The 27079-nt window shown below is 38.6% G+C and overlaps 1 protein-coding gene across 1 annotated transcript in view; it reads left to right on the top strand.

Moving 5' to 3' along the window:
- The window catches only part of ATP13A4 (ATPase 13A4), a 158174-nt gene that overhangs the window by 49642 nt on the left and 81453 nt on the right, over nucleotides 1-27079 (top strand). The window contains exons 3-8 of the mRNA XM_056121961.1: nucleotides 5376-5522; nucleotides 11095-11165; nucleotides 11257-11337; nucleotides 14095-14164; nucleotides 15720-15854; nucleotides 24815-24884. Coding sequence (XP_055977936.1) covers nucleotides 5376-5522; nucleotides 11095-11165; nucleotides 11257-11337; nucleotides 14095-14164; nucleotides 15720-15854; nucleotides 24815-24884 — 574 coding nt within the window. The remainder of the gene's footprint in view (nucleotides 1-5375; nucleotides 5523-11094; nucleotides 11166-11256; nucleotides 11338-14094; nucleotides 14165-15719; nucleotides 15855-24814; nucleotides 24885-27079) is intronic.

The following is a 27079-nucleotide window of genomic DNA, read 5'->3' as shown; positions in this document are numbered from 1 at the left end:
GTTTTCAACATTGTCCAGTGCATTCATTTCTAAGTTAAAAGCACAAATTTCTTAATGCCCCTTTGGAACTTTGCAGTGGTTTACTCTTTCTTAAGGCAAAGTGAGAAGCGCATTTTATGACATGAAGTTCTACACAAATGGATAAGTCACAGCATTGGTTTGAACTCCAAGTGACCATCTCAGTACTTTTAAATTCTGAACGATGAAATGCTTATAGTGAAAGGTTGAAAGAAACTAAGGAAGATCATTCACTTCATTCAAAATATAAAGTTAGCTTGACATTTCCAGGTTCAGAATGTGCAAGGCCAAATGAAGTAAAAATACCCAGGTTTCCTCTTCTATTTTCTGGATAGGTCATGCATAGGACCTCTGTATATGTTTCTTAGAAAAGCACTCTTGAATGATTTTTTCAATCCTACTTTTTTTTAGATTGAGAATTGGTGGTCTGGTTTTTTTTTTTCCCCTAAGGAGCAGTAAAAGACTACTCAAAAGATACTCAGGTATTAAAAGTCTCAATTTGTCAGGTACACAGGTTAGATTATTTGCATTACAAAAACAATTATTTAAAGCAGTGGTTCCTCTGGTGCATTTAAGTATTTTAAAGATCATTAACTGCACAAAAGAGCTGAGAAGCCAATTGAAGTGCAAATCAGCATTTCCAGGGTAAAAAAAAAAAAAAACAACGATTTTGTTAAAAAAAATTCAGAAAGGAAAATAAACAGACCCAGAGATTTTCAAGTTTCCTGAAAGAGAAAATAAGTTTCTATTTTCAGAAAGATTTCAGGAACAACCTGCTGTGGAAAATGAGGCATAGGCCATACTCCAAACAGCATTTGTTGCACCCTGCTAGAGGCCAGACCTTTGATCAGACACATTTTGTATTATTGTGTTTAATCTTTCAAACATCCATCAATGTGGAATTATCACCCCTACTTGCCAGAAAAAAAATTATGTTCCTAAAGTTGTCATGATTTTGAAGACTATTTGGAGTTGAGATTTGAGTTTAAAAAGCGCTTGTGATCTTTCCAGGTTGAACAATACTAACCTGAAAATTGAGAGAAATCAAGGATGTTATCCAGACTGCCCAATTCACATGCCTTTCCACCATTTCTTTGTTCCTATTGTCTTGAACGTTGTGGATGGGGGGCTTGGGATAAACCTCAGTGCTAGAGCATGTGCCTCACATTTATGAAACCTTGGTTTGATTCCATCCAGAAATAGCTGGCTAGCTAGATAGTAGGGTAGATAGTTTTATAATGTCTTTATGAGAGTAGCAGGCAAATGCCAAGTCAACACTACCACCTTCTAAGAAAACTGGTCATTCTAGAGTTGTGTCTTTATTTTGCCTCTAGAATTCTATCTTGCATTATACAAAATTATGAGTGATAGCAGTAGGGGGATGTAATGACAGAAACTGAGTGGAAGACAAATATTCAAGCACCTTGGATTTAATGGTGCAATAGGCTATATAAGGTTGAAGGAAGCAGATGAATTTTAGTCATGAATACTTAGCAATGCAGTTGGTGCAATTATCCTATTGTCCTTTTTTTCTTTATTTTGTATGAATTTTTTATTTTATTGAATCACCATGAGATAGAGCATTACAAAGCTGCTCATGATTGGGTTTCAGTCATACAATGTTCCAACACCCATCCTTCTACCAGTGTAATTTTCCAGCACCAATGTCCCCAATTTCCCTCCCTCCCCCCAACCACTCCCTCCCCCCTGTCTGCCTCTATGACAGATAAGCCTCTTCTCTCTTCTCTCTCTCTCTCTCTCTCTCTGTTTCTCTCTCATTTTGGGCATTATGGTTTGCAATACAGATGCTGAAAGGTTAGCATGTATATTCCTTTACCTGCTTTCAACATTCAGTTCTTGTCCAGAGTGATCATTTCCAACTAATGTCATTATGGACCCTCCTCTATCTTAACCACTCTCCACCCCCCTCACCCTTGTGGTCATTTCCAACTTCTGACCAGTCTTCCTGGCCCATTTTCCCTGGCTTTGGATATTAGTTTTATACTTTATTTTTAGATCCCACAAATGAATGCAGTCATTCTATATATGTCCCTCTTTTTGTCTGTTTTTTGAATGGTTGGGTGTTCCAAAGATCCAGAGTGCCTTTCTCTTTCTTGGTTTTGTCATCTTGAAGTCTGCTTATTGTCACCCAGGGCCAAGGATGACAGTTTGATTTTAACAATTAGATTTTCAGAAAGCAGAGATTGTGAGACTGCGGATAACTAATTGAAACTAGTTTGAAACTAAAAAAAGAATTCAAGATTGGCAGTGGGGTCTGGCCTCAGGGTTCATTGCTTTGTTTTTAGCCCTTCTGACTAAAATGTTCATATTCAAAGTAGAGATGATCCTGCTTGGAGTTTGGAAAATTGTGAGCATAAACAAAAGCAATGGATGAATTTAAAATATATATATAAACCACTCAATAACCATAAGAAAATCAAGCTATCTTCCAATTACCCTGACTGGATGACGGAAAATCTCTGGCCTTGGTGATGCTTTTAGAAGATCTGTTTCTATTTACCACAAATAACAGTAGCTTACCAAGATTTCTATTGAAACTTTGTTCTTTGGTAGTCATTATTTAGGCTGCACATAAAAATGGCTGTCCAATCAGACCACGTTTTTAAACAAATGTAAATAAGAGGTTAAGAGTATGGGGCCGCTAGATGTGGGAGGTGGAACTCAAATCCTTGCCAAGTTATTCCCTATTATATTATAGCAACCTTACTTATAAAATAGGGAGAATAATGAACAATAACTACTTCATAAGGTTCTTGAGTGATACATAAAATAATGTATAGGCCATACTATGTGCCTAGAATATAATGTCAAATACTAACATTGATTATTATTATTATTATTATTATTGTTGTTTTTTGATCCCCTCCAGCAATGCTCAGGGGTTTCTCCTGGCTCTGCACTCAGGGATAACCCCTGATGGTGCTTGGAGGACCGTATGGCATACCAGGGCTTGAACCCAGGTCAACTGTGTGCAAAGAAAATGCTCTAGTTTCTGTATTATGTTCCAGCCCCATAACGTAATTTGTTATTAATTTTTTTGGCTTTTCAGGGATTATTCCTGGCTCTGTGCCTAGAGATCATTCCTCATGGACTCAGGGGACCATATAGGGTAGTGGGGATTGAACCTGGGTCAGCCACATGCAAGACAGGTGCCTTATCTATCTCTGGCCCCTTTATTTGTCTTTGAGAGAGGGATTCAGGAGGTCCATATGCACAGTGGATAGAGGGCTGTTCCTGGCCAGGTGCTTGGTAGACCCAGGACTCCACATGCAAAGCACGCACTCTAGCCCTCTGTATGAGTCATCTCCCTGACCCCTGATTTTTATTATTGTTGTGTTAGCAACTCAAATTTTTTCTTCTAACAAAGCCCCCTTTCATGTGGTCAATGTAAAGCTACATGATACTGTGCGATGTGAAGGTGTGTTCTAGTGAGCAGGTACTTACTCCACCAGAGCATGCTAATTGTTCAGTATCTCAGCACAGTGCTCAACTCATTCCGTGGCTCAGTTCAATGCTAAAATTGGAAATTAAGCCATTTCATTTCACCTCAGGGTCTGAAACAAACACCATACAGATTGGTTTTGATTTGATTTCATTTTTTTCGAAATGAGAGTAATAGCTGATTTTGTTTGTTTTTAAAATGGATTACTTAACTTTCAAATTTCTATTGTCTTTCTCTTCCCTGCCCACTTTTTTGTTTGCTTCCCTCTCTTTCACCTCTGTATTTCTCTCTGTCTGTGTCTTTCTCATCTCTCTCTTAGAATCTGTGCTAGTCCTGACTGGAGCAAGAGATGTTCACCAGACTCATTTCCTATCCACAGTCCAAGAGGAGTGATAAGTTGGACAGGCCAAGGGCAATGCTATGAGGTAGAATGTGGTAAAAATTCTAAGTACTCTGATGCTTTAGAGGAACTATCACCTAAAGATATCAAGGTTCCCGTGGTGTGAATTTTGAGCTAGGACAGTTAGCATCCAGTCAAAAAAAAGATTTTATTTTATAAACACAAAGACGAGGATTTGTGTTCTAGGTAAACAAAGCTGCAGAAGCAAAGATGTTCAGGGTCTGTCTCTTGACGAAAATCACAATAATGGACTTAGCCATAATAATTGTTACTGTGTCTCCTCAGCCTTTGGTGGTACTGGACACTCCTCTAGGTAACAGTGATTGTGGTAGAGACAGTTCAAATAACACACAGCCTGTTTTCCCTAAGCATCAAATTGTTCTCAGGCTTGATTCTCCTTCTCATTCTTCCTAACTCCTGAAGCTGACCATGCAGCCAAGTGAATTTTATACAACACTTACCCCTTCAAGCGAATAACAACCGCGGCTGCTATGGAGAATGTTGTGGCACCTGGGATGCGATTCAGTGCTCTTTGAGCTTTATTCTAGTAATGTCACCTGAGCACTGGCAAGGGAAACTCTTGAAATTGGGGTCATGAAAGAAATTGCCTTCTTCTAACCTGTGTTAACAGCTTGACGGTTACTTTCAGGACCATTTAATCTAGGGATTCAGACTCTCCTCCTATCCAATCATCACATTCACCAAGCAGATTACAGTCCCTTTATTTCTTTTGTTGTCATTGTTGTGTTTTTGTTTTGGAGCCACATCTGATAGTGCTCAGGGGTTACTCCTGGCTCTACATTCAGGAATTATTCGCGACAAGGGAGGGGGTTGGGCTGGTGGAACTTTATGAGTTGTGGGGGATGGATGCTGTCAGCAGCATGCAAGGCTAGCCCCCTCCCACTGTACTATTGCTTCAGCTCCAATTCCCTTTTTTACTTCATAAAATATCATCCTACCTTCGAGATAGTCTATCAGAACTAAGAAAATTTAAGGCAGACAATGGTTAGAAGCATGAGAGTGACTCTTAGAATCTTTTGGAATTTAAAAATAGTGGCATTTCCCCTTTCAGCGAGAAGGAGTTCAAAGGACTATCTGGAAGTAGTGGAACTCAAATTAAGCCTGGAAAGACCAGGGTGGTTTCATGGACCTGATTCAGAGACCCACAGAAACCCTTTGTAATACTTGTTAGTTTTTCTGTGAAATTATACGCATGGTAGTAGTCCTTCTGGGTTGGAGGGGGAGGTCATAATAGGGAAACACTGAACTATTTTATATGTGTTTCTTATTCCAACCAGATTCTCTAGTACTAAGGAAGGTGGTTGGCATTCCCTCAAGACCCTCTGCAAGCTTTCAGAGGCAAATTATTTTGTCTAGGATGTTGATTAATGCCAAGAACTTATAGGATTGTATTAAAGTGATGCTTTTTTCAAGCTGAATGTTAGCCCGATGAGTTCTCTCAGTTTCATGGGGTTTTGATGTCTATTTCCTCAGGATGAATTTCAGACTTACTCTTGGAAAAAGGTAATGTGGATTTCCCTATCATCACTGCATGGCACATGTGGACTCACTCCTGACCACCCTGTCATTACAGACGAGGAGTGTATCATTAATAGAGCCATAAGAAAGCCAGACCTAAAGGTAAGAACCTTCATTCTTTTGGCAGATGTTGGAAACAGTTCACTTTTCCTCCCAAAGACAGATATTCAGTGTCAAGTTTCAACAGAGAAGATGGAACATTCAATGAATATGCATTCTGGAACAGCACAAAGCTTAGTGCAAATATCAGCTTCATTCCTTCTAAGTGGTGCAGTCTCTGTCAATTGCCAGATTGCTCTGGGCCTCAGTTTTCTATATGTTTAATTAAATCATGGTAATAATGATCATTAATTTATGATCATTTGATCATCACTTGCTAGCTGATGTGGCAAAAGCCTGGAAAAGCATTCCCAATGCCTGCCTCTCTTCACCAACTACAAGACCAAGATGACTGTCTTCCAACGTCCTAATGGGTCTATCACATCTTCCAGAGGGCAATGGAGAAGATTATCCATGATTTCTGCTCAGATCTCTTCGATAGCCACGTCCACCTGCCCACATACCAAATTCTGCAGGATTGATATGTCGTTTCCAACGTTTTCCCTTCCAAAATGCAACATGCCATTTTGTCAGTAAAGAAGCGAACAGCACCCAGCTCAGACAAGGTCAGACCTGAACACCTGAAGAACCTGCAGTCAGTACTTAACACACTGGCTTGGCTCTTCACATGCTACCTGTCTGAATGCAAGGTTCCGTCCCAGTGGAAAACCAGCAGGACTGTTCTACTGTACAAGAAGGGAGACATCCATGACATTGGCAACTATCACCCAATCTGCCTGACAGAACACTAGATGAAGGACAACCATGCGAGCAAGCTGGGTTCTGAAAAGGATTCAGCACGATGGACCATATCCACATGGTAACCAAGTGCATTGAGGTTTCTCAGGAGTTCAAGATGCCGCTCTGTCTAACATTCATTGATTTAAAGAAGGCCTTTGATTCTGTTGAGAAGGAAGCAGTCATCAAAGCCCTAGCCAAACAGGGCATTCAAACTCAATACATCAGGATCCTCCAAGAACTGTATTAGGGATTCACTACCAGGATATCACCATTCTAAAAGGAAGTGATCATCGATGTCAAGAGAAGGGTTCAGTAGGGTGATACCATTTCACTGAAATGCTTCATTAATTGATGAAATTCAGAAATTAGTTCTACAGAGATTGATACAGTGCTGATGGATGCTCAGTAAATATTAGTCCTTAGTAGCATTATTCCCTGTATTATAATCTATGTAGTTATTTATCTTAAAGTGAAACTATTCACTCAGGACTGTCCTTGGAGTCTGCTAAGTAAAAGAACTTACTGTGAATCCTTTCAAACATAATTCACTTTCTCCTCACCATATTAATTTAGTGCCACTTGAATTATGACTTGCTAATATTTTTATTGAAATATTTTTAAAGGCAGGCAATTTTCACTAAATTCATACATGGGTAGATAGTTTTTCAAATGAGCTTTATGAGCTCAGCTCAGTTTTAAAAAATAATAAAAGTGAATCATTGAGTATTTTGTTTACTGTTATCACCTACTACCATATTAACTGGCAAAACCAAGAGAGGTAATCGCTTAAATGGTCACCCACATTCAGAAGTTAGAGTTCCACATTAGCATAATAAAATGATCTCAGAGCATTAGTGATTTTCAGCATTTTTAATTGCATTAAATCAAATATGTGAAGAGATAAATGAAGAAGTGCCCAAATAAACAAAATGTGTTGAGTCCCAGAGGTCTTGGAAAGCTCTGAAGTCCAGGTTGGTAGGGAAATTGGGTTGTTAGATATCCCATGGCTCTGAACCTTAACTTTTCCATTGAAAAATAAGAATGTTAACTCCTTCACCCATTTCTCGGTGCTATTGAGAAACTTAAATGGGAAGATTGATAGTTTTATGATTTGTGAACCTTAGTTGACTCTTAAAATCCACAGTAATTCATGGTACTATCCTTCCCCTAGCCCCCTGAGTTGAAGATATATCTGAATAGCATAGAGTTCCCTCCATATAATCTGTGGATTCCACATCCTCATCTAAGGATTCAGCCATTCAATTCTTGTGCTTGGTTGAATCCATGAATTCTTGAATTTATTATGTCAACCTGGATGTCAGAGCTTTCCAAGAACTCTGTCTCTCAACACATTTTGTTTATTTAATAAATTATAATTAAGTAGTTAATAATTCATAATAATAAATTCAAGAATCCATAAATGTGTAACCCTGGGAATTAAAAAATTTTCATATATGTGGACCTGCATAGTTCAGGCTCATGTTGTTCAAGGGCCAAATGTATAGTCATATAAAAGGACCCACGCTTTTATTCAAATTGGAGGCCTCATAGTATAATGGCACTACCAAGATAATAACTATTCAGGACCATTGAGGAGGAGTTTGGAGACAGTAGCAAAGAACTGTAGTCACACTCACAAACATGTACTCTAAGGACTGTCTTACAGAGTTGCATACAAAACTGAATCCCAGTGCTTCAGCAGTAAAACAGAATATTCTTATATAGGGGTTCCAACAAGAAACAAAGAACAGGAAACCAGGGGGAGGGGAAGCTTCTTGATTCTGAGCAGAAAGATGAAGTTGATCAAACAATAGAGCCTTGATTTCTAAATTACTCTTTCCTGGTGTGAAGTTCCTGGAAATAGGCAAATAAACTCCACTTTGTGCAAATAGTATAATCATTATCCATTTACCAGTGTCCGCAGCTTCTGTAGTGACATGTGCTGTAAAATAAGCAGAGATCTTCCTTGCTAGGGGAATTTTAAAGATGTTTCATAGGTCTCCAAATGGGGTCACCTCCCTTTGTGAGAAATGGCTCCAGCATTTGTTAGAACTTTCCATATTCTGCCTGAACAAAAGCTTAACAGTGCCTTTATTTTTTTCCTAGATTATCAATGCCTTCATCTGATGATGCATTGTTTTATAGATTTTCTAATCTCAGTTTATGGTTTTGGTCTCTTAGTAGAGGTTCTCTCACTCTCACATTGTACCATGGTTTTTCTTTTACCATTGTTCCAACATGAATATTTTGTTTGTTTGTCTTTGAGCCAAGCCAACTGTGTTCAGGACTTACTCCTGGCTCTGCACTCAGAGATAACTCCTGGTGGGGGTTGGGGGAGCATGTGGCATGCTGGGGATTAAACCGGGGTCAGCTGCATGCAAGGCAATCACACTGTACTAGCTCCCAGCCTCTAACATGGACTTTTTAAGCAACAGAATTAATAAAGTTGGCAGCACTCACTTGATACATTTTGTTTTGTTTTGTTTTGTTTTTTTGCTTTTTGGGTGATGCACAGGGGTTACTCCTGGCTCTGCACTCAGGAGTTACTCATGGGAGTGCTCAGGGGACCATATGGGATGCTGGGAATCGATCCGGGGTCGGCCAGTGCAAGGCAAATGCCCTACCCGCTGTGCTATCTCCCCAGCCCCATCACTTGATACATTTTGAATCCTGAAAGTTATGATACTTTCAGACCACCTTCTGAGACTTGCTCCACATTTTTCAAGAAACTGAACTTTGGAGCCAGATGGACTTGGGTTCAAATTCCAGTTTTGTTTTTTAGTTGGTGTTATCTTGGACAAATTAATTACTCAAAATGAACTTCACAGGAAAAGTGAAGCTGAAATTATTATTTATTCTAGCAAATGATGATGAAAAAAACTGACGGTATATATGAAAAGTCCCTAAATACTCAATAAACAGCTGTTGTGCTTATAGTCATAGTATTTGCAAAACTGCTGAGAATACTGGAAAGGAAAAGATTTTAAAAATTGGGCCAAACCTGGCTGTGCTCGGGGCGTACCCCTGGCTCTGTGTTCAGGCAACACTTCTGGTGGTGCTTAGTGGACAATATGGTGACCCTATGAGGGTCTGAGTGCTGAGGTGATGAGGATCAAACTAAGGTTGACCACCTGCAAGGAAGTCACCTTCCTTTTATACTATTATTGTTTCCATGAAATATGAGACAAAAACCTTGAAATTTCTAGAGGAACCACATGCTGGTGTCTTTATAGGTACTCTTTCTTCTCTAATTCCTAGTGGAAATTGACTCTAGTCTTTTACGGAACATCAATAGGAAAATCATACCTACATTTCAAGTTACTTTTTAGTCAACTTAATTAAAACAAATCATTTCAAGAAAGTAAGATATACACCAATTTAATACTTGGTACTATGTGTGTGTGTATGTGTGTGTGTGTGTGTGCGTGTGTGTGCGTTCACACATTTATTTAAACAGAGCAGAGATTCATCTGAGGTAACCCAAGTTTTAGAAGCTAGGCTTTTAAGCTTGATTTCAAGTTAACATGTGGTTGTACAAAGCATTCATTGACTTATTTACAAAATAACATATTCACTTTTCATGAGCCAGCTATGTGAAGGTTTGAGATTTTTATCTAATGGTTATATGAACTATAACATTCAAAGATCTGCATCATAATCAGAGGAACTGCAGTGAAACTTGGAAGTAATCTAATTGCTTTAATTTATTCATGAGGCAATGGAAGGGCCAAGAGAAATTTAGCTGAATTTCTCAAGGACACAGTGATCAGAATTACCATAAAAGAAAATCTTAAATGCTGTATCTCAACTTCAGCTGCACATTAGAATTAATTGAGGCTTAAAAAATATTTATTCCCAGTCAACACTCCAATCAAATAAAATCAGTGACTCTCTGTTGTGCGACCCAGACATCAGAATTTTTTTGTTTGTTCATTTTGGGGCTATACCCAACAGAGCTCAGGGTTTACTCGTGGCTTTACATTCAAGATCACACCTTGTGGAGCTTGGGGGACCATATGTAATGTCGGGAATTGAACCCAGGTCATCCTCATGCAAGGCGCCATACCTGCTGTACTTTCGCTCTGACTCATCAGTACTTTTTAAAGCTGACCCATTTGTTCCAAGGAATAAACTGAATTTACAGAGATTACTCCAGAAAAATCTGACAGTCATACAGTTTCTCTTGGTGGATAGCTTATCAGTTAATGGAAATATATATATAAAAATTTACTTGAAGAAATATGAAGCAAAAATCCATTTCCACTGCTATCACCTTTGCCCTTCACTTCCTGGGTCATGTTTTCTTGCAATAACTGCTCTCTCTCTTCTTGTGCCTACTGCCAGCCTAATCTTTTATTGAAGAGAAGGTTGTCCTCTTCTCTAAGGCTATTCTGAAGGTCCATTGTCTATCTGACACAATTTTATAAAACTCATCCAAGCACATAGGATTGCATAAAGGGAAGATGCATCTGTCATTTCCATGGTATTATAGTATAGTGTGTTTTACAATATTGTATATATATATATATTATGTACAAATGAACTGCATGGCATAATTTTCTGTGTTTTTGTAATATGTTTTATTTTCTTGTTAGGTTAAATGCAGAAATTATTTAATTAATATATTTTTATATATAGTAGGCCCATGATACAATTTAATAATATCTTCTTTTATGTGTAATAGGAAAGGGTAGGCTATGTTAGAAACAAAATATTAAGTAAGTGTAATGGAGCTCTATTTTTACTTCTTCAACAAATGCATCTTAAGCCATTAAAGGCTGTGTATTTATTAAACCTCAAATTTGAGACTTTCTGAATATCTTTTATTTTTCAGGTGAGGTATATAAAAGTGCAGAAAATAAGATATGTTTGGAACAACTTAGAAGGACAGTTCCAGAAAATTGGGTAAGTATTTTACAATTGTTGTTCAAAGAAGAGAAATAGTATCTCAGTTTTCATTATGCTAAACATGTTTTTCTCATTATTATTATTCTAGCTCTTTGGAAGACTGGCTTAGTTCTGCCAAGATACATCTAAAATTTGGATCGGGTCTAACAAGAGAAGAACAAGAGATTAGGTACCATGCAAATTATTATCTTCATCAGCACGAAAGGAGTCTTACCATATTACTTTTAGCCTGAGAGAGAGACACAGAGAGAGACAGAGAGAGAGGGAGAGAGACAGACACACAGAGAGAGAAAGTGAGAGAGCGAGCACCCAGTACTTCTTAACAGTATCAGAAAACATTGCAATATTCTATTTACTGTTAATCAATTAGACACTCTCACATACATGTTCTCACTTCTCCACTGAATCTTTCTGGGGATGGTAGAAAAGATTTGCCCATTATCCTAATGTGACAGATGAGAAATCTGAGACTCAGAGTGGTTTAACAATATGACCAAGGTCACACAGATGGGTAGTGATAGAGTAAGGACTCAGTCTTATATTTCTGACCCCAGATTTAGTGTTCTCTTTTACTCAACGCAATACTCTTCAAGGTTATTAAAGTGAAGCCAGGTGTGCGATTTATTTATTTATTTATTTATTTATTTTTACTGCACTTGGAATTGAACCCAGAGTCTCGTGTATACTAGGTTAGCACTCTATCATTGAGCTACATTCTTTCCCCCAAGGTTAAGCTAGTTCTGACTAACAGAAAATATATTTATAACAATAAAATGATATAGTTAAATGATAATAGAAGAATATTATGCAAGACAAAGCTTCACAATTTCAAGTCAATTTCTGGGTGGAAAAACAAGGTTTTGGAAGGGCACTGGATTGAATGTAAGGAGGCTGGTCCCAATATGCTGTGTCTGTGAGTAATTTATCCTTTATAAAGACTGCACTGCTGGTCCTGTTTCTACGACTTGGGCACTTTACTCATTCTCATTTTCATTATCTGTTACATGCATAGAATCAGACCATACCTTAACACTACTGAATTAAAATCTTTACAAGAACACCAAGTGATCTTTGAAGTTTGAGCAGCATCGCGTCAATACATTCTGTCAAACTATTTACACTGAAGTTTATGTGAAAGATACACAGAAAGTAATGGTGCATATTATCAACAGGGATATTAAGGATCATTGCTCTGCATAATCAAAGAAACATTCCTGAGTTTTCAAAGGGCTGAATAAATGTGTAAAGAACTCTTTTTGGGAACCAATATCTCGCATTAAAATAAATCTTGTGACCTCCCAGAACTGAATAGTCATAGGAATACAGTCACACTATTCCCTATTGTAATAATCCTTCCATTCCACATCTAAGGCACCAAAGTTGGGGAAAGAGAGTTAGAAAGTACCACCTATGAAACTACTTTTATGAGACCGTGGCTAGTATTAAATGCCTGAATTAAAACAAGGAAATATTTAGGCCTCAGTAAACTCTAGTAATTCATTGAGTAAACTCAGTAAACTCATTGAGGTTTCTCGGGAGTTCAAGATGCCGCTCTGTTTAACGTTCATTGATTTAAAGAAGGCCTTTGATTCTGTTGAGACGGAAGTGGTCATTGAAGCCCTAGCCAATCAGGGCATTCAAGCCCAATACATCAGGGTCCTCCGTGAGCTGTATTGCGGATTCACTACCAGGATCTCACCATTCTACAAAGAAGTGATCGTTGATGTCAAGAGAGGGGTGTGGCAGGGTGATACCATTTCACCGAAACTCTTCAGTGCCACCCTCGAGAACATCATGCGACGACTGGAATGGGAAGGAATGGGAGTGAAGATAGATGGTCGGCAACTACACCACCTCCGCTTTGCTGATGACATTGTTTTAATAACACCAAACATCAGCCAAGCGGCACAAATGCTGGCCGACTTTGACCGTGAGTGTGGAAAGGTAGGACTACAGCTGAATCTTACGAAGACAATGTTTATGAGAAACAGCCTTGTTCCTGACGCCCCATTCACTCTCAACGGAACGACCATCTCTGAATGCAACAGCTATGTCTACCTAGGTCGAGAGGTCAACATGACAAATGACCTGGCACCCGAGCTGCGCAGGAGGAAAAGAGCAGCTTGGAATGCCTTCAAGAACGTCGAAGAAATAGCTAAGAGGATGAAGAACCTCCGGCTCTGGGCACATCTCTTTGATTCCACTGTTCTTCCTGCATTAACATATGCCTCAGAGACCTGGGCCCTACGCAAACAAGATGAGAACGCTATTCAGGTCTCCCAAAGAAGAATAGAAAGAGCTATGCTTGGAATATCACGTTTCACTCATATGAGAGAAAGAATCCGGAGTTCTGACATCTGTCGACGATCAAGAATCAGGGACGCTGTCTCATTTGCCAAGGTGTCGAAAATCAGATGGGCTGGTCACATAATGAGATTTAAAGACGACCGCTGGACTAGAGCTGTTACCGACTGGATTCCACGGGATGTCAAAAGACCGCGTGGCCGCCCAACTACCAGATGGTCAGACTTCTTCGTCAAGATCATGAACGATCGGTTTGAGGCCCTTCATGTTCCTGGAGCGAACAGATGCTATTGGGCTACACTAGCACGCGACAGGGACAAATGGAGATGTTACTGGCGCCTGCTCGAGCAAATCGATGACTAACGGGAAGTTAAGTGATTAAGTGAAGTGATTAAACTCTAGTTTAATCTATGTAATAATGAATCATATTTGTAGTTTTGGTACCTGGAACCCTTCCTTCCAAATTATTCTGGCAAGGATGATCACGTTTTGTAACAAGAGAGAATTACACTTATACTGTAGTTGAGAAAAAAATGTGGGATAGACACGTTTTTTAAATGGGTGAGAAGTGAGTTTGGTTTTGACTAATAGTAACTGAGTGATCTGTCACTTCTCCTTTTAGGAGGTTAATATGTGGACCTAACACTATTGATGTTGAAATCACACCAATCTGGAAACTGCTCATCAAGGAGGTAATCAGTATTTTCCCTTCATGCTTTGTAGAAAATAAAAGACATTCAGGCAAGTCAAGTGATCAAGAATGTTACATGCCAATAAGTAATTGTCATTTTGAATATTCTAAAAACAATTTGAAGCATGTTTTTCTCTGACCAGTTTTTCACTTTTTTTTCCCTTGGAGTCCAAATTTTGCATTGATTCAGTTTAAGATAGGATGCTGGTGGATCTCTTTGTCCTTCAAGAATTGAATGAACATATTGCTTCTTTCTTTTGTAATGCTATGCTTCTTAGCCTGTTTTGAGTTTTTGAAATTAAAATTTAAAAGCTTTACTCCTTTTCTTATAGATCACATATAAAATTTTCTGAACTTCAAAATTATACAAGAGCAATATACGTTCAATATTCCCAAATTAATGTGGGAAGGAAAGATTTTGCCATTATTGCTAGGTGAATTTCTCCTTTTTAAACTGGACTTATTTTTCATCTTATAGTACTATAACAACACTACAATAACATAGATATACACTGTTCCCCTGCCTCCTCCACCATTAAATTCACCTTCACTTCTCCTTATTTCTTAGATTAAAAAAATGCCACTTTGGTTACAGTGATACAAGGGAAACCATGTCAGATAAAGTGCCAAAAATAAAAAAAATAAAAAAGAATGCCTGCTGAACTCTAGGTACTTTCTCAATATTTTTTTTAAAAACAAGCTTGCAGACAGGAGAGCAAGCAAAATAAATTGATAAGAGAAAGTTTTGTGTGCTTCTTTCTGAACCAGAGGCAAGGATTACTGTATCTGTTTTAGTCAGAAATTATCTGAGAAGAACTGGGTATGGAGTAAAGACAGACGATGTTTTTAACCAATACAGAATTAAACTGTTGCAGTTCATCTCTGCTTTCTCCTACGATGTTCTAGATGCTCAATTATGGTTTTAACATGCTCAGCTTAGGTTTTTCACTTATGAGAAAATACAGTCTTCAACTCATCCATCAGCCTATGCTACTTAATGGATACATATGGTAGTTGCTGTGTCTGAGGGGATAATAGACTACAAAGCATTTTAACTTTCTAAATCCAAATTAATGCTTCATCCTTCTGGAGGCAGTAATTGTAAACTGGAGATGATAGTTATTCCTTACACCGCTACTGCAGTTAGCATGATAATCATATGAGACATGACTTTGTAAGTCAAAAAGTGAAAGCAGAGATTTTAAATTCCCTGGGGCAAAATTGCCTGGGTTCAAGTTTTGATGACATTAACCTGTGTGTGACCTGGGACAACTTTCTCAAGATCTAAGACTCACTTGATTTCTTCATCTTTACCATGAAGATAATGAATCATGTCTGGTTAATAAGGCAGTTGTAAGAATTAAATGAGTAACATGAGTAACTTCAAGTGAAGTTGCTTAGTGCAATGGTATGACAAATGCTGAATAAAAAGAGTAAGAATATTGTGTGGGATGATTTATGACATAGAGATGATTCTGAAAGCAAACAAATCAATGAATAGCTAAATGTGAAGTCTAAATATCTCTCTTGTCTTCTGCTTTTATGTCTGCCAACAGGTTTTAAATCCGTTTTACATATTTCAACTCTTCAGTGTCTGTCTATGGTTTAGTGAAGACTATAAGGAATATGCCTTGGCCATTGTCATCATGTCGGTCATTTCCATAGCTTTGACTGTGTATGATCTCAGAGAGGTGAGTTTTTCCACCAACCCCATTATCTCAGAAGGGAGGCAATAAAGACTGTATTGAAATTTTGTCAGAGAGGAGAATCAGGGAATGAACAGTCATTGTCTCCTCTATAATAAGTGATTCCAAAATATTTTGCACTATAGTCCAAGTGTTAGTCCTCTTTCCTTGCTGGTGAATGTTTTCTAAGCTTTCAGAGTATTTCTCCTCTCTCTTTAGCTTACTCAGACAGACCAGTCAGAAGAATATTCAGAATTGCTCCTTGAGAATAAGTGAAAACAATGGGAGAATGATAGATTTTAGATGATGGAGGAGGGGCGGGAGGTGGAGGTATATTTTGCTTTTGTTTTGAGTCACACCCAGCTGTGCTCAGGGATTACTCCTGGCTCTGTGCTCAGGGATCATACCCAGTTTGAATAGGTGCAAGGCAAGTGCTTTACCTCTGGTACTGTTTCTGCTGCTTCCAAATTTTTATGTTTTATGAAATATGAACACACCACACCTTCTACCAAAGCACCAATATTCCTCCACCATTATCTGTAGGCCCTTTCCTGTCCACCTAAGGTATTAATTAAATTCTGTTCTGAGAGTCTAAGGGTTTGCTTTCCTTGGGTACTATCTACTTCACAGATGAGGCCATCTGTTATTTTTCTCTTCTCTTTCTGACTTATTTTATTAGTATGACATTCCCCCTCCCTCCACCCAGTTCTATGCATGTTGCAGCAAAAGGCGAGACTCTCTTTTCTCACAGCTGAGTAGTAGTCTATTTGTACGCATGTGCTGCAATTTCTTTATCCACTCATTTGTATGTGAGCATTTGGGTTATTTCCAGATCTTGGCTGTTAAAATAGTGCTGAAGTGAAGCTAGCTATGCATCTATCTTTTCAAATTAATATTTTTGTGCTCCTGGGGGTGGGTACTTAGAACTTTCTAGTGGAATTGCTGGATCATATCATAGTTATATTTAATTTTTTAAATTAAATCTCTCCAGTTTCCATAGTGGTTTGACATGAAATACAACTTGCATGTCCTCCAACAGCAGATGAGAATTTCTTCGCCTCGCCCTCCCATTGATGTTTGTAGTTTCATGACGCGACCATTCTTTCTCTATACTGTGAGGTGATAGCTCATTGTTGTTTTTATTTGCATTTCTCTGGCAGTCAGTGATGAAGAACACTTTCTCATGTGCCTACTGGCAATTTGTCTGTCCTCCTTGGAGAAGTGTCTCTTCAGCTGTTCTATTTTTTGATGAATTGTTTATTTTTCTAGTGCTGCATTTCGTGAGTTCTTTGTATACTTTGGATATTAGTCTTTGTCAAGTCTTTTGTATGGCATGCAAACATTTTATCCCATTCATTAGGAAGTTATTTTGTTTTAGCGATCATTTCTTTCACAGTGCAGTTTGATGTAATCCCATTAAGTTTTATTTTCCTTGCCAATGGAATTTAATCATAGAAGACACCTCTGATGCCAATTTTATGGAGTGTTTTTTGTCTACTTTTTTATATGGATTTTCTTTTATGAATTTAAGCCTAAGATCTTAATTTTGAATCTGCTTTAAGTTAACTTTTGTGCATATTGTGAGATAGTCATTTAATTTCATTTTTTCCCACAAGGCTAACCAGTTTTCTCAATAACATTATTGAAGAGGCTTTTTAAATTCATTTATGCTTTGTTCTTCGGTTATAAATTAACTGTCTGTATATCTGAGATTTATTTATAGGTTCTCAAGTTTATTCCATTTGTCTAAGTGTTCAATTTTATTCCATTAATATGAAATGTTCAAATTTATTCCATTAGTACACCGATTTGGTTACTATAGTTTTAGAGTAACTTTATTCATTTCTTCTTATGATTATGTTGGCCACTTGTGTGGTTTTGTGATTACATGCAAATTTTAGAAGTATTTTTTCTATGTTTCTGAAAAAGGACAGGGAAATTTTGATGGGATCTTACTGAATTTGCAGAATGCTTCGGAGATAGGATGGTCATGTTAAAAAAAACTTATTTTTTAAATCTTCTTCCAATCTATGAAAATAGGGTACTTTCTCATTTCCTGTTTATTTTTTAATAACAACTTGGTTTTTGATGTATATGTCTTTCTCATCCTTTGTTAAACTGATTTGTAAGTACTTATATTTTTGATGCAAAAGTAAATAGAATTTCAAAATATTTTTTCTGTTAGTTTTTATACAGAAATGTAACCAATCTTTGTATTTTGAATTTGTAGCTTGTCACTTCTCTGCATGTTTTATTGTTTTCAATATTGTAGGTAATTTTATTTTTTTAGGATTTTCTATGTACATTATCTACATAATGTACTTATGTTTAATTTCTTTTCCAACTTGAATCTCCCCCCTTATTTCTTTGCCTAACGGTGCTATCTAGAACTTCAAATATTATGTTGAAAAATATTATTTTGAAGATAGACATTCTTATGTTAAAAAATAAAAGGTTAATTCTCATTCCCGCCCATGTTTGTTCTTGTAATGACTGAGGTTCACACACCTGGTTGTGATGCTGGCATTTCTCTCAGTACCTATGAATTGGTGCTGGGCTTCAAACTTACTTCCTCATACTTGCAAGGCAGGCCCTTTGCCCAAACAAGCTCCTCTGATTTCTATGTCACTGCGAGTTTTATCATAAGTGTATTTTAAATTTAGTAAGAAGCTTTCTGGGCATCTACTAATAAAGTCACCTGATTTTTAATCTTTACTTTTGCTTGTGTGGTATATGTTGATTGATTAGTTTTGGCAGAACCATCCTTGCATTCCCAGAAACATTTTCACTTGGTTATCATGCATTATTCCTTTTGTTGAATTTTGGTTCACTATTTGGTTGAACCTGCTTGGTTTGGGACTGGGCCTCTTCCACCCAGATCTCCCATCTTCCAGTAGCTAGACAGTTACACCCACCAACTGCTGTGTAACCCCATCAATGGCCAAGATCCAGAGACTATAAAACCAAGCTTCTGGAAGAGAACAATGCAGAGTCTTCTGCCCCCATGCCTGGATGTCCTCACTGGGGCCTCTTGAAGGGGGGTGGTTTGAGTTTCCCTCTCTGTCCCGAGCAGAGCCCTGGCAGCTGAAGACCTCTGGGACGCAGCCACAGCCATGCTAAGACCACTCTCCACATGCTCAGATGAGCCTCATGCGTGAAGGAACTGGCAGAGGAACCCAGGTGTGGGACCCGGGGCTGAGATCTCCAAGCCTGCTCGGTTCAGGACTGAGCCTCCTCCACCCACATCCTCCCATCTTCCAGTAGCTAGACAGTTACATCCACCAACTGCCATCAACGGTCAAAGTCCAGAGACTATAAAACCAAGCTCCTGGAAGTGCATGGCCGCATTCGCGGCCTCGAGACCTCTTATTGTCTAGTTCTCACTCTCAGAGAACCCGGCAGGCTACCGAGAGTATCCAGCCCACATATATACCTGACTGGGAACACCTGTAAAGGTGATTAGAGGCTGCTCCAAAAGCCTCCATCCCTCTCAGAGAGCCTGGCAAGCTACCGAGAATATCCCACCCACACAGCAGAGCCTGGCAAGCTACCTGTCGCATACTCGATATGCCAAAAATAGTAATAATGATGGTCCTCTTTCCCCTGACCCTGAAAGAGCCCCCAATATGCCATTAGGCCACACTAGTATGTGACAGGGACGAATGGAGACATTACTGGCACCCTCTTGAGCAAATTGATGTACAACGGAATTATAGTGATAGTGATAGTGATTTTGTTGAAGATATTTGCCTCTATGCTTTATAAGGAATATTGGTTTGCAATTTTCTATTTTGTGTGTGATGTCTCTATAAACATTTGGTAATCATAAACCATATTAGCCTCATAAACACTGTTTAGAAAAATTCCGGTTTTCTCAATTTTTTAGAAGGAGGCTAAGAAGTATAGATAATAAGTCAACTTTAAAAGATTAGTAGAACTTACTAATAAACTAACATGCACCTTGGCTTTTGTTTTAGGACAGACTTTTGGCTACTTCAATTTCTTTGCTTTTAATTGGTCTTATCAGGCTTTCAATTTCGTTCTGAATCAATTTAAGAAGGTATGATTCTGAAAAATTGTGCCTTCCTATTTAATATGCTCTCCTATTTAATGGAATAGAATTGCTCATAGTAGTCTCTGATGACCTTTTGTATTTCTGTGGTATGTTATCATTCCTGCCCTTTCATTTCTTATCACATTTAATAGATTTTTTTTCTTTTCATGAATCTAACTATGGATTTGTTAGTCTGATTAATTTTCAAATAACTAGTTCTTGGTATTATTGATCTTTTGTATTGTCTCCCTATTTTCTATTTCATTCATTTCTGCTTAAATTTTTGTTATTTTCTTTCTTATTGTCCTTGGAGAACATTGCTATTCTTTCTCTAGTTACTTTATCTGTGAATCAAGTTGATATATAAAGCAAGTTACTTAAATATTTGTTTTGCGTAGCAAGTTGTTCACATGTGCATTCAGCTTTTTGAAGGTGGAGAACCCTGTAATGTCTCTTTACCCAGACTTTTCCAACTTCTCATTAAAGGTTTTGTTTCCTTATCAGTTTTCCATCAGGTTAATATGTCCGTTGTTGAGAGTGATGTGTTCAAGTTCCTACTACTATTGTGTTGCTATCATTGTCTCTCTTCAATCTTGTTAGTGACTGCTTTATACATTTTGATGCCTCTTTTTTTGGTGCAGGTATATTAATAAATGTTAAGTCTCTTTGCTGTATGGGTCCCTTTGGGTAGATGTCAAGAAGTGTAATTCTGTGTCATATGGAAGCTCAATTCCTAGATTTTTGAGAAGTGTCCATATTGTTTTTCAAAAGGGCTGGACTAGTCAGCATCCCGGCCATCTGTCAATGAGTAACCTCTTTCCTCCACATTCATGCCAACATTGGTTGCTTCTGTTCTTTGTGATGTGTGTCAGTCTAACTCATGAGATAACTCATTATTGTTTTAATTTACGTTTCCCTGATATGGGCTGGAGCGATAGCACAGCGGTAGTGCATTTGCCTTGCATGCAGCCAACATGGCCGACCTGAGATCAATTCCTCCGCCCCTCTCGGAGAGCCCGGCAAGCTACTGAGAGTATCTCGCCCGCATGGCAGAGCCTGGCAAGCTACCCAAGACGTACTCAATATGCCAAACACAGTAACAACAAGTCTCATGATGGAGACGTTACTGGGCCCGCTCGAGCAAATCGATGAACAACGGGAGGACCGGGCTGATATGTGGTACAGAGCACTTTTTGTATGGCTCCTGGCTGTCTGTCTGTCTTCTTTGAGAAATTTTCTGTGCTCTCCTTGTCTATTTTTTGATAGGCATAAAAATTTTTTCTCTTAAAGTTCTAATTGGTTTATGTATCTTGGATATTAGTCCCTTATCAGGTGAGTGGTGGGTAAATATTTTCTCCCAGTCTGTGAGATGTCTTCATTTTGGTCAGTGTCTTTTTTGCAGAAGTTTCTTGGTTTGCTGTAGTTCCATTTGTTTATCTTTACTTTCATTTGACTGGCCAGTGGTTTTAAATCCTTGGAGATATCTCTAACTTCAATGTCATGAAGTGTTATGCCTGTGTTCCTCATAATAATTTCTGTATTCAGATTTAATATTGAGGTATTTAATTCATTTTGATTTGTCTATCAGAGTTTTAAGAGGCGTTCAGTTGAGCCATATAATCTATATATCAAAAATATCAAACAATATGCATCAGTTTTACATTAATGGAAGTATAATGTGTATATATTTCTGTACTTACAATTTTTACCTAATAATATTTTTTTAGATGTGTTAAAATTTCAAAACCGTATGTGGTTGAATAGTTAGGTTGTTAGTCTTTTGCTATTAAGACAATACTGCATTGAGAATTTTACATGGCTTACCTTGTCACACATCCACAGATATTTATGAATATAAAGACACTGTAAGTAATATAATTTATATTTCATTAGTTTTGGATCTGGGCTGGGTATATGGGCTGGAGTGATAGCACAGTGGTAGGGCGTTTGCCTTGCGCGCAGCCAGCCCAGCCGAGCTGGGTTCGATTTCTCCGCCCCTCTCGGAGAGCCTGGCAAGCTACTGAGAGTATCTTGCCCGCACAGCAAAGCCTGGCAAGTTACCTGTGACATATTCGATATGCCAAACACAGTAACAAGAAGTCTCAAAATGGAGACATTACTGGGCCTGCTAGAGCAAAATCGATGAACAATGGGAGGACAGTGTTGACGGTTATGGATATAGCCCAAACAAAGATATATAGGCTTATCTATTGATGGAGATGTAAAATTTCTACACTTCAAATGACTCAATAACATAGGTATATTATTTCAATAGATATATCAAACAGTTCTTTAAACAACAATAGCAGTTGATAGTCCTCTGAAAAATGGATAGGTATTATTTTCTTCATCTCTCATTATAAATAGGTATAGAATTTCATAACTATAATGACTTGTTTTCTTTTATGAGCTGAGTATTTGCTCATGTTTAAAGCTAGATGTATTTCGTATACTTTAAATCATGTTCCATGTCTTTCATTAATTTTTATTGTGTGGTTGAACTTTTGTTTGCTGATTTTATATATTTGTTTGTATGTGGCTTTAGGCCACACCTGGCTTGCTCAGGGCTTTTGGGTGACCATAAGGGGTGCCAGGATTTGAACCTGGGTTGGGCGTGTTCAAGCAAGACAAGTGCATTATTCATTGTATTATCTTTCTAGCCCGTTTGCTGGTTCTGTGGTCTTCCTCCCATAGTGGATATCTTTCTACTTTATGGACTTCCATAACCATTCCAGTTATCCCTCTGCTTGATTTGGTGTCCTCTTTCCCTTAAATTCAGTGACAGCACACTCCTCATTCTCTTTCTTGATTATTCTCTATATGCATTAAAAATGGGTGTATCAATATAGCAGTGGTTTGGAAATGCATGCTATGTCTATATACAACTTCACCTTTCTCTCCACTCCATTTTTAGACCCACTCATTAGTTTTTTACACATCTTCAAAAAAATATTTTAGACAAATCAGGTAAATACAAGTTAGACATCTTTTTATTCCTATGTAAAGAGGAGCATAATTACATTTTTTAAAAAATCTACCTTAGATGAGAAATGGCACACTGGTGGAGAGATGGGTGTTGGATCATTGTATGACTGAAGCCTGATCATGAACAGCTTTGTAACTATGTATCTTAAGGTGACTCACTTGAAAAAATTAAATCTGCTTTATTATTAATAGTAATAAAATGTCCTTAGGGTCCTTTATATGTGTAAAGTGATTCTTCATTATTCTTATAGCTGCATATGATGATTTCTATAGGTGTAGATGCTAACAATTTCAATTTGACGTACTTTTACATACTAAAGTTCTTTCTGAGTCCCAGACTAATAGATAAAACCTACTATTTGAGAGAGAGAGAACAAAAGGGAATGCCCTGCCACAGAGGCAGGGTGGGATAGGGGGGAATGGGGGGTGGGAGGGATACTGGGATCCGTGGTGGTGGGAAATAGGCACTGGTGGAGGGATGGGTATTTGATCATTGTATAATTGAAACCCAAGCACAAAAATGTGTAAGTTTGCAACTGTACCTCATGATGTCTCACTATTAAAAAAAAAAACCTACTATTTGATTCCATCTCAATACTTTCGAAAAGTTTTTATCAGTTCAATTTGTTATGTTCCCAAAATATATGTTTTTCCTTCTTATTACTGATATTGATACATTTATGTATGCTATTACTTTATTAAATGTATTTTCCCCCATAGTTTGTAAATTTTTTTAATGTTAAGAATTGTAACTCTTTGACTGTTCATTCTATACTCATCACATGAAATAATTTTTGGCATGTAGAATGTTCAATAAATGTTGAGTGAATGCATAAATGAATAAAAGAATGAGGTAATGATAGATACACTTTTTGACCTTATATTGTTATAATAATAATTATTAGGGCATGTTAATCAGATTTATAAATGATTTGAAGCTAAGAGGTTTAGGGAATGTTTTAAATGACAACAGTCACGGTCATGGTCTTCCTGTTGTTCATTGGTTTGCTCGAGCGGGCCCAGTAACATCTCCATTGTGAGACTTGTTGTTATTGTGTTTAGCATATTGAATACGTCACGAGTGGCTTGCCAGGCTTTGCCGTGCGGGCAAGATACTCTCTGTAGCTTGCCGGGCTCTCCGAGAGGGGCGGAGGAATTGAATCCGGCTCAGCTGGGCCAGCTGCGCGCAAGGCAAATGCCCTACCGCTGTGCTACACTCCAGCCCTTAAATGACAAAATAAAATAAACATACTCAAAAACCCACCTCTCCCCAAACCAAGATAGATAGCATTGGACACAATAATTTCTCAATAAATATATGATTAGATAGAGTTTATTGCATTTAAAATTTTGCTCTCTCTTTAATCAGTTATCTTAGATATCCCACATAGTTCACAAATTAAAAAAACACATACTCTGAGAAAATTGCAGGATCCCACCTCCTCGTAAAATTATAGATTAGCTATTTGATATAGCACAGCGGGTAGGGCGTTCGCTTTACAAGCGGCCAACATGGCCGACCCGAGTTCGATTCCTCTGCCCCTCTCGGAGAGCCCGGCAAGCTACCGAGAGTATTCGATATGCCAGACACAGTAACAACAAAGTCTCCAATGGAGACGTTACTGGGCCCGCTCGAGCAAATCGACGATCAACGGGAGGGCCTTTACCTTACCTTACCTTACCTTTTTGAAGCTTTTTAGATCCAAAAAAGTATTTTGAATGATGAAAATTCTTGTTGTTTATCATTTAAAGTACTGAGCCCAAATTAGTGGCTATAAAAAAATCTATGAGAGGCTAGAACATGCTGAGAATTCTCTTGTTTAAAACCACATACTGACTTTTCAGTTGACTCACTGTACTGAAAAAATCTGAGCTTCAACCTCAAGTGGAAAATCTTTATTTTTTCTGTTTTCTCTTTTTTTTTCAGCAATCTGTGAAACTCCATCATCTAGTTGAGTCACACAATAATGTTACAGTCTCTATATGTGGGAGAAAAAGTAAGTCTATTTTGGCCATTTAAATCACTTTATTCATTTTGTATGCTTTTTATTCAGTATAACAATGCACTATAACATTATAAAACTATCAGGTGTGCATCATTAAAAAGTTAACACGTGTGTCCCCATTGGTCATAATTTATGTCTCTCTCCTTTCTCGCCATCTTCTTTCTCCTTTCCTTTTTGACAGCTACTTAAGTCCCATCATTTTGATCAATGTCTTGTTAATATGGAATCAGAGAAGGATACATTTGAATCTTTGTTCTTATTAATCATCTTCATACACCTGTTATCCCATATATTTTTACTTAATGAGAAAAGCAACTTGTGATTTTTTTTACATCTTAAAGAAACAGTGTTATTTGGGTAAAATTTATTTACTGTAAACCAGACATGTTTAAAGTGTAAATTTGGATCGGTTTTGACACAATTACTAAAGTAAAAAAAGTAAGTAAAGGCCCTCCTGTTGATCATCGATTTGCTCGAGCGGGCCCAGTAACGTCTCCATTGGAGACTTTGTTGTTACTGTGTTTGGCATATCGAATACGTCATGGGGAGCTTGCCAGGCTCTGCCATGAGGACAAGATACTCTCGGTAGCTTGCCGGGCTCTCCGAGAGGGGCGGAGGAATCGAACTTGGGTCGGCCATGTTGGCTGCGTGCAAGGCAAACACCCTACCGCTGTGCTATCTCATGCACGGCAAAGCCTGGCAAGCTCCCCGTGACGTCTTCAATATGCCAAACACAGTAACAACAAGTCTCACAATGTTACTGGGCCCGCTTGAGAAAATTGATGAACAATGGGAGGATAGTGACAGTGACAGTGACAGAATTTTGTATACATGAATTTTTTTTAATGTACGAGTACTGCTATTTATTCAGCCACTGATTAGCTGATTGAATTGTGCATGAACTACACCTTACATTTTTTTCATTTTTTATAATTTTATTTATTGAATCACCATGAGAACAGTTACAAAGCTTTTGGGTCTAAATCTTGATCATATGATGAAACACCTGTACCTTCACCAGTGACCATTCTCCACCACCAAAAACCCCAGCATACTCCCATCCCATACCCTCCCCCTACCTGTGGGGCAGATGGTTTCCACATTACTCTCTCTCTACTTTGATCACATTCAATATTTGGACACCAGACCCACCATTATTGAGATTTTACCCCAACACTCAGATCTGCTGAAAAGGCAACAGTAGACAATTTTTGTTCTATTGCTGGTTATGAATGACATATGATGTCCTGTGGCTGTGGTAGGGCCATGTGATTTTGAAATTCCAAAATTTTAGCACTTAAATCTGGAGGGATTTCTGCCAAAAGCCACTGGGTTTTGAGATTTGCTACTGAGTCTCTGAGCAGCTTGATGAGGAGCCAGAGAGGCCGTTCATGGGCGATGACTTGGGGTCTCCTTGGGACGCGGAGACCAGGACAGGCTCCAACCCCATCCTGTGAGGCCCAACAAGTTTCGTCACTGTGGGCCCAGACCTGACTGTCCAATAGCCTCTGGAGGATGACGGCCACCGAGCCGCCAAGGGGGAGCAGGTGGAGGGACAACACCCTTTCCTCCCTGGGGTGGCCTGGCGACAATAACCTACCGCAGGGTCCAGATGTGTTTCTGCCAAAAGCCACTGAGTTTTGAGATTTGTTTCTGAGTCTCTGGGATCATGACCATTAAGCAGCTTGATCAAGAGCCAGAGAGGCTGATCGTGGGCAATGACTTAGGGTCTCGTTGGGGTGGGGAGGACAGGCCTGCCTCTATCCCCATCCCGTGAGGCCCTGCGTGTCTCGTCACTGGGGGCCTATACCTGACTGTCCAGTGGCCTCTAGAGGATGGCGGCCACTGGGCCGCCAGGGGAACAGGCCAAGGCACAAAACCTATTCCCACCTGGGTTGGCCCAGCACCAGTAACCTACTGCAGGGACCGGACACATTTCTGCCAAAAGCTGCTGGGTTTCGAGATTTGTTCTGAGTCTCTGGGATCATGGCTATTAAGCAGTTCAATCAGGAACCAGAGAGACCATGCCTCCAATTATATAGCTGAGCCGGAGGTGGTTTGTGGGTGTGTCTCCCACATACCTAACTTTTGGCTGTTTACTTTCTTGGTAAACTTTGCCCCAAGTTTTTGGGGTCTGCTTAAAGGCACAGCAGCAATTTTGGGGTATCTGGAAGTCTGAAGGCTCC

Source organism: Sorex fumeus, unplaced genomic scaffold (genome assembly GCF_029834395.1).
Source record: "Sorex fumeus unplaced genomic scaffold, SorFum_2.1 ptg000044l, whole genome shotgun sequence".
Lineage (NCBI taxonomy): Eukaryota > Metazoa > Chordata > Mammalia > Eulipotyphla > Soricidae > Sorex > Sorex fumeus.
This window is presented reverse-complemented; position numbering and strand designations above follow the sequence as displayed.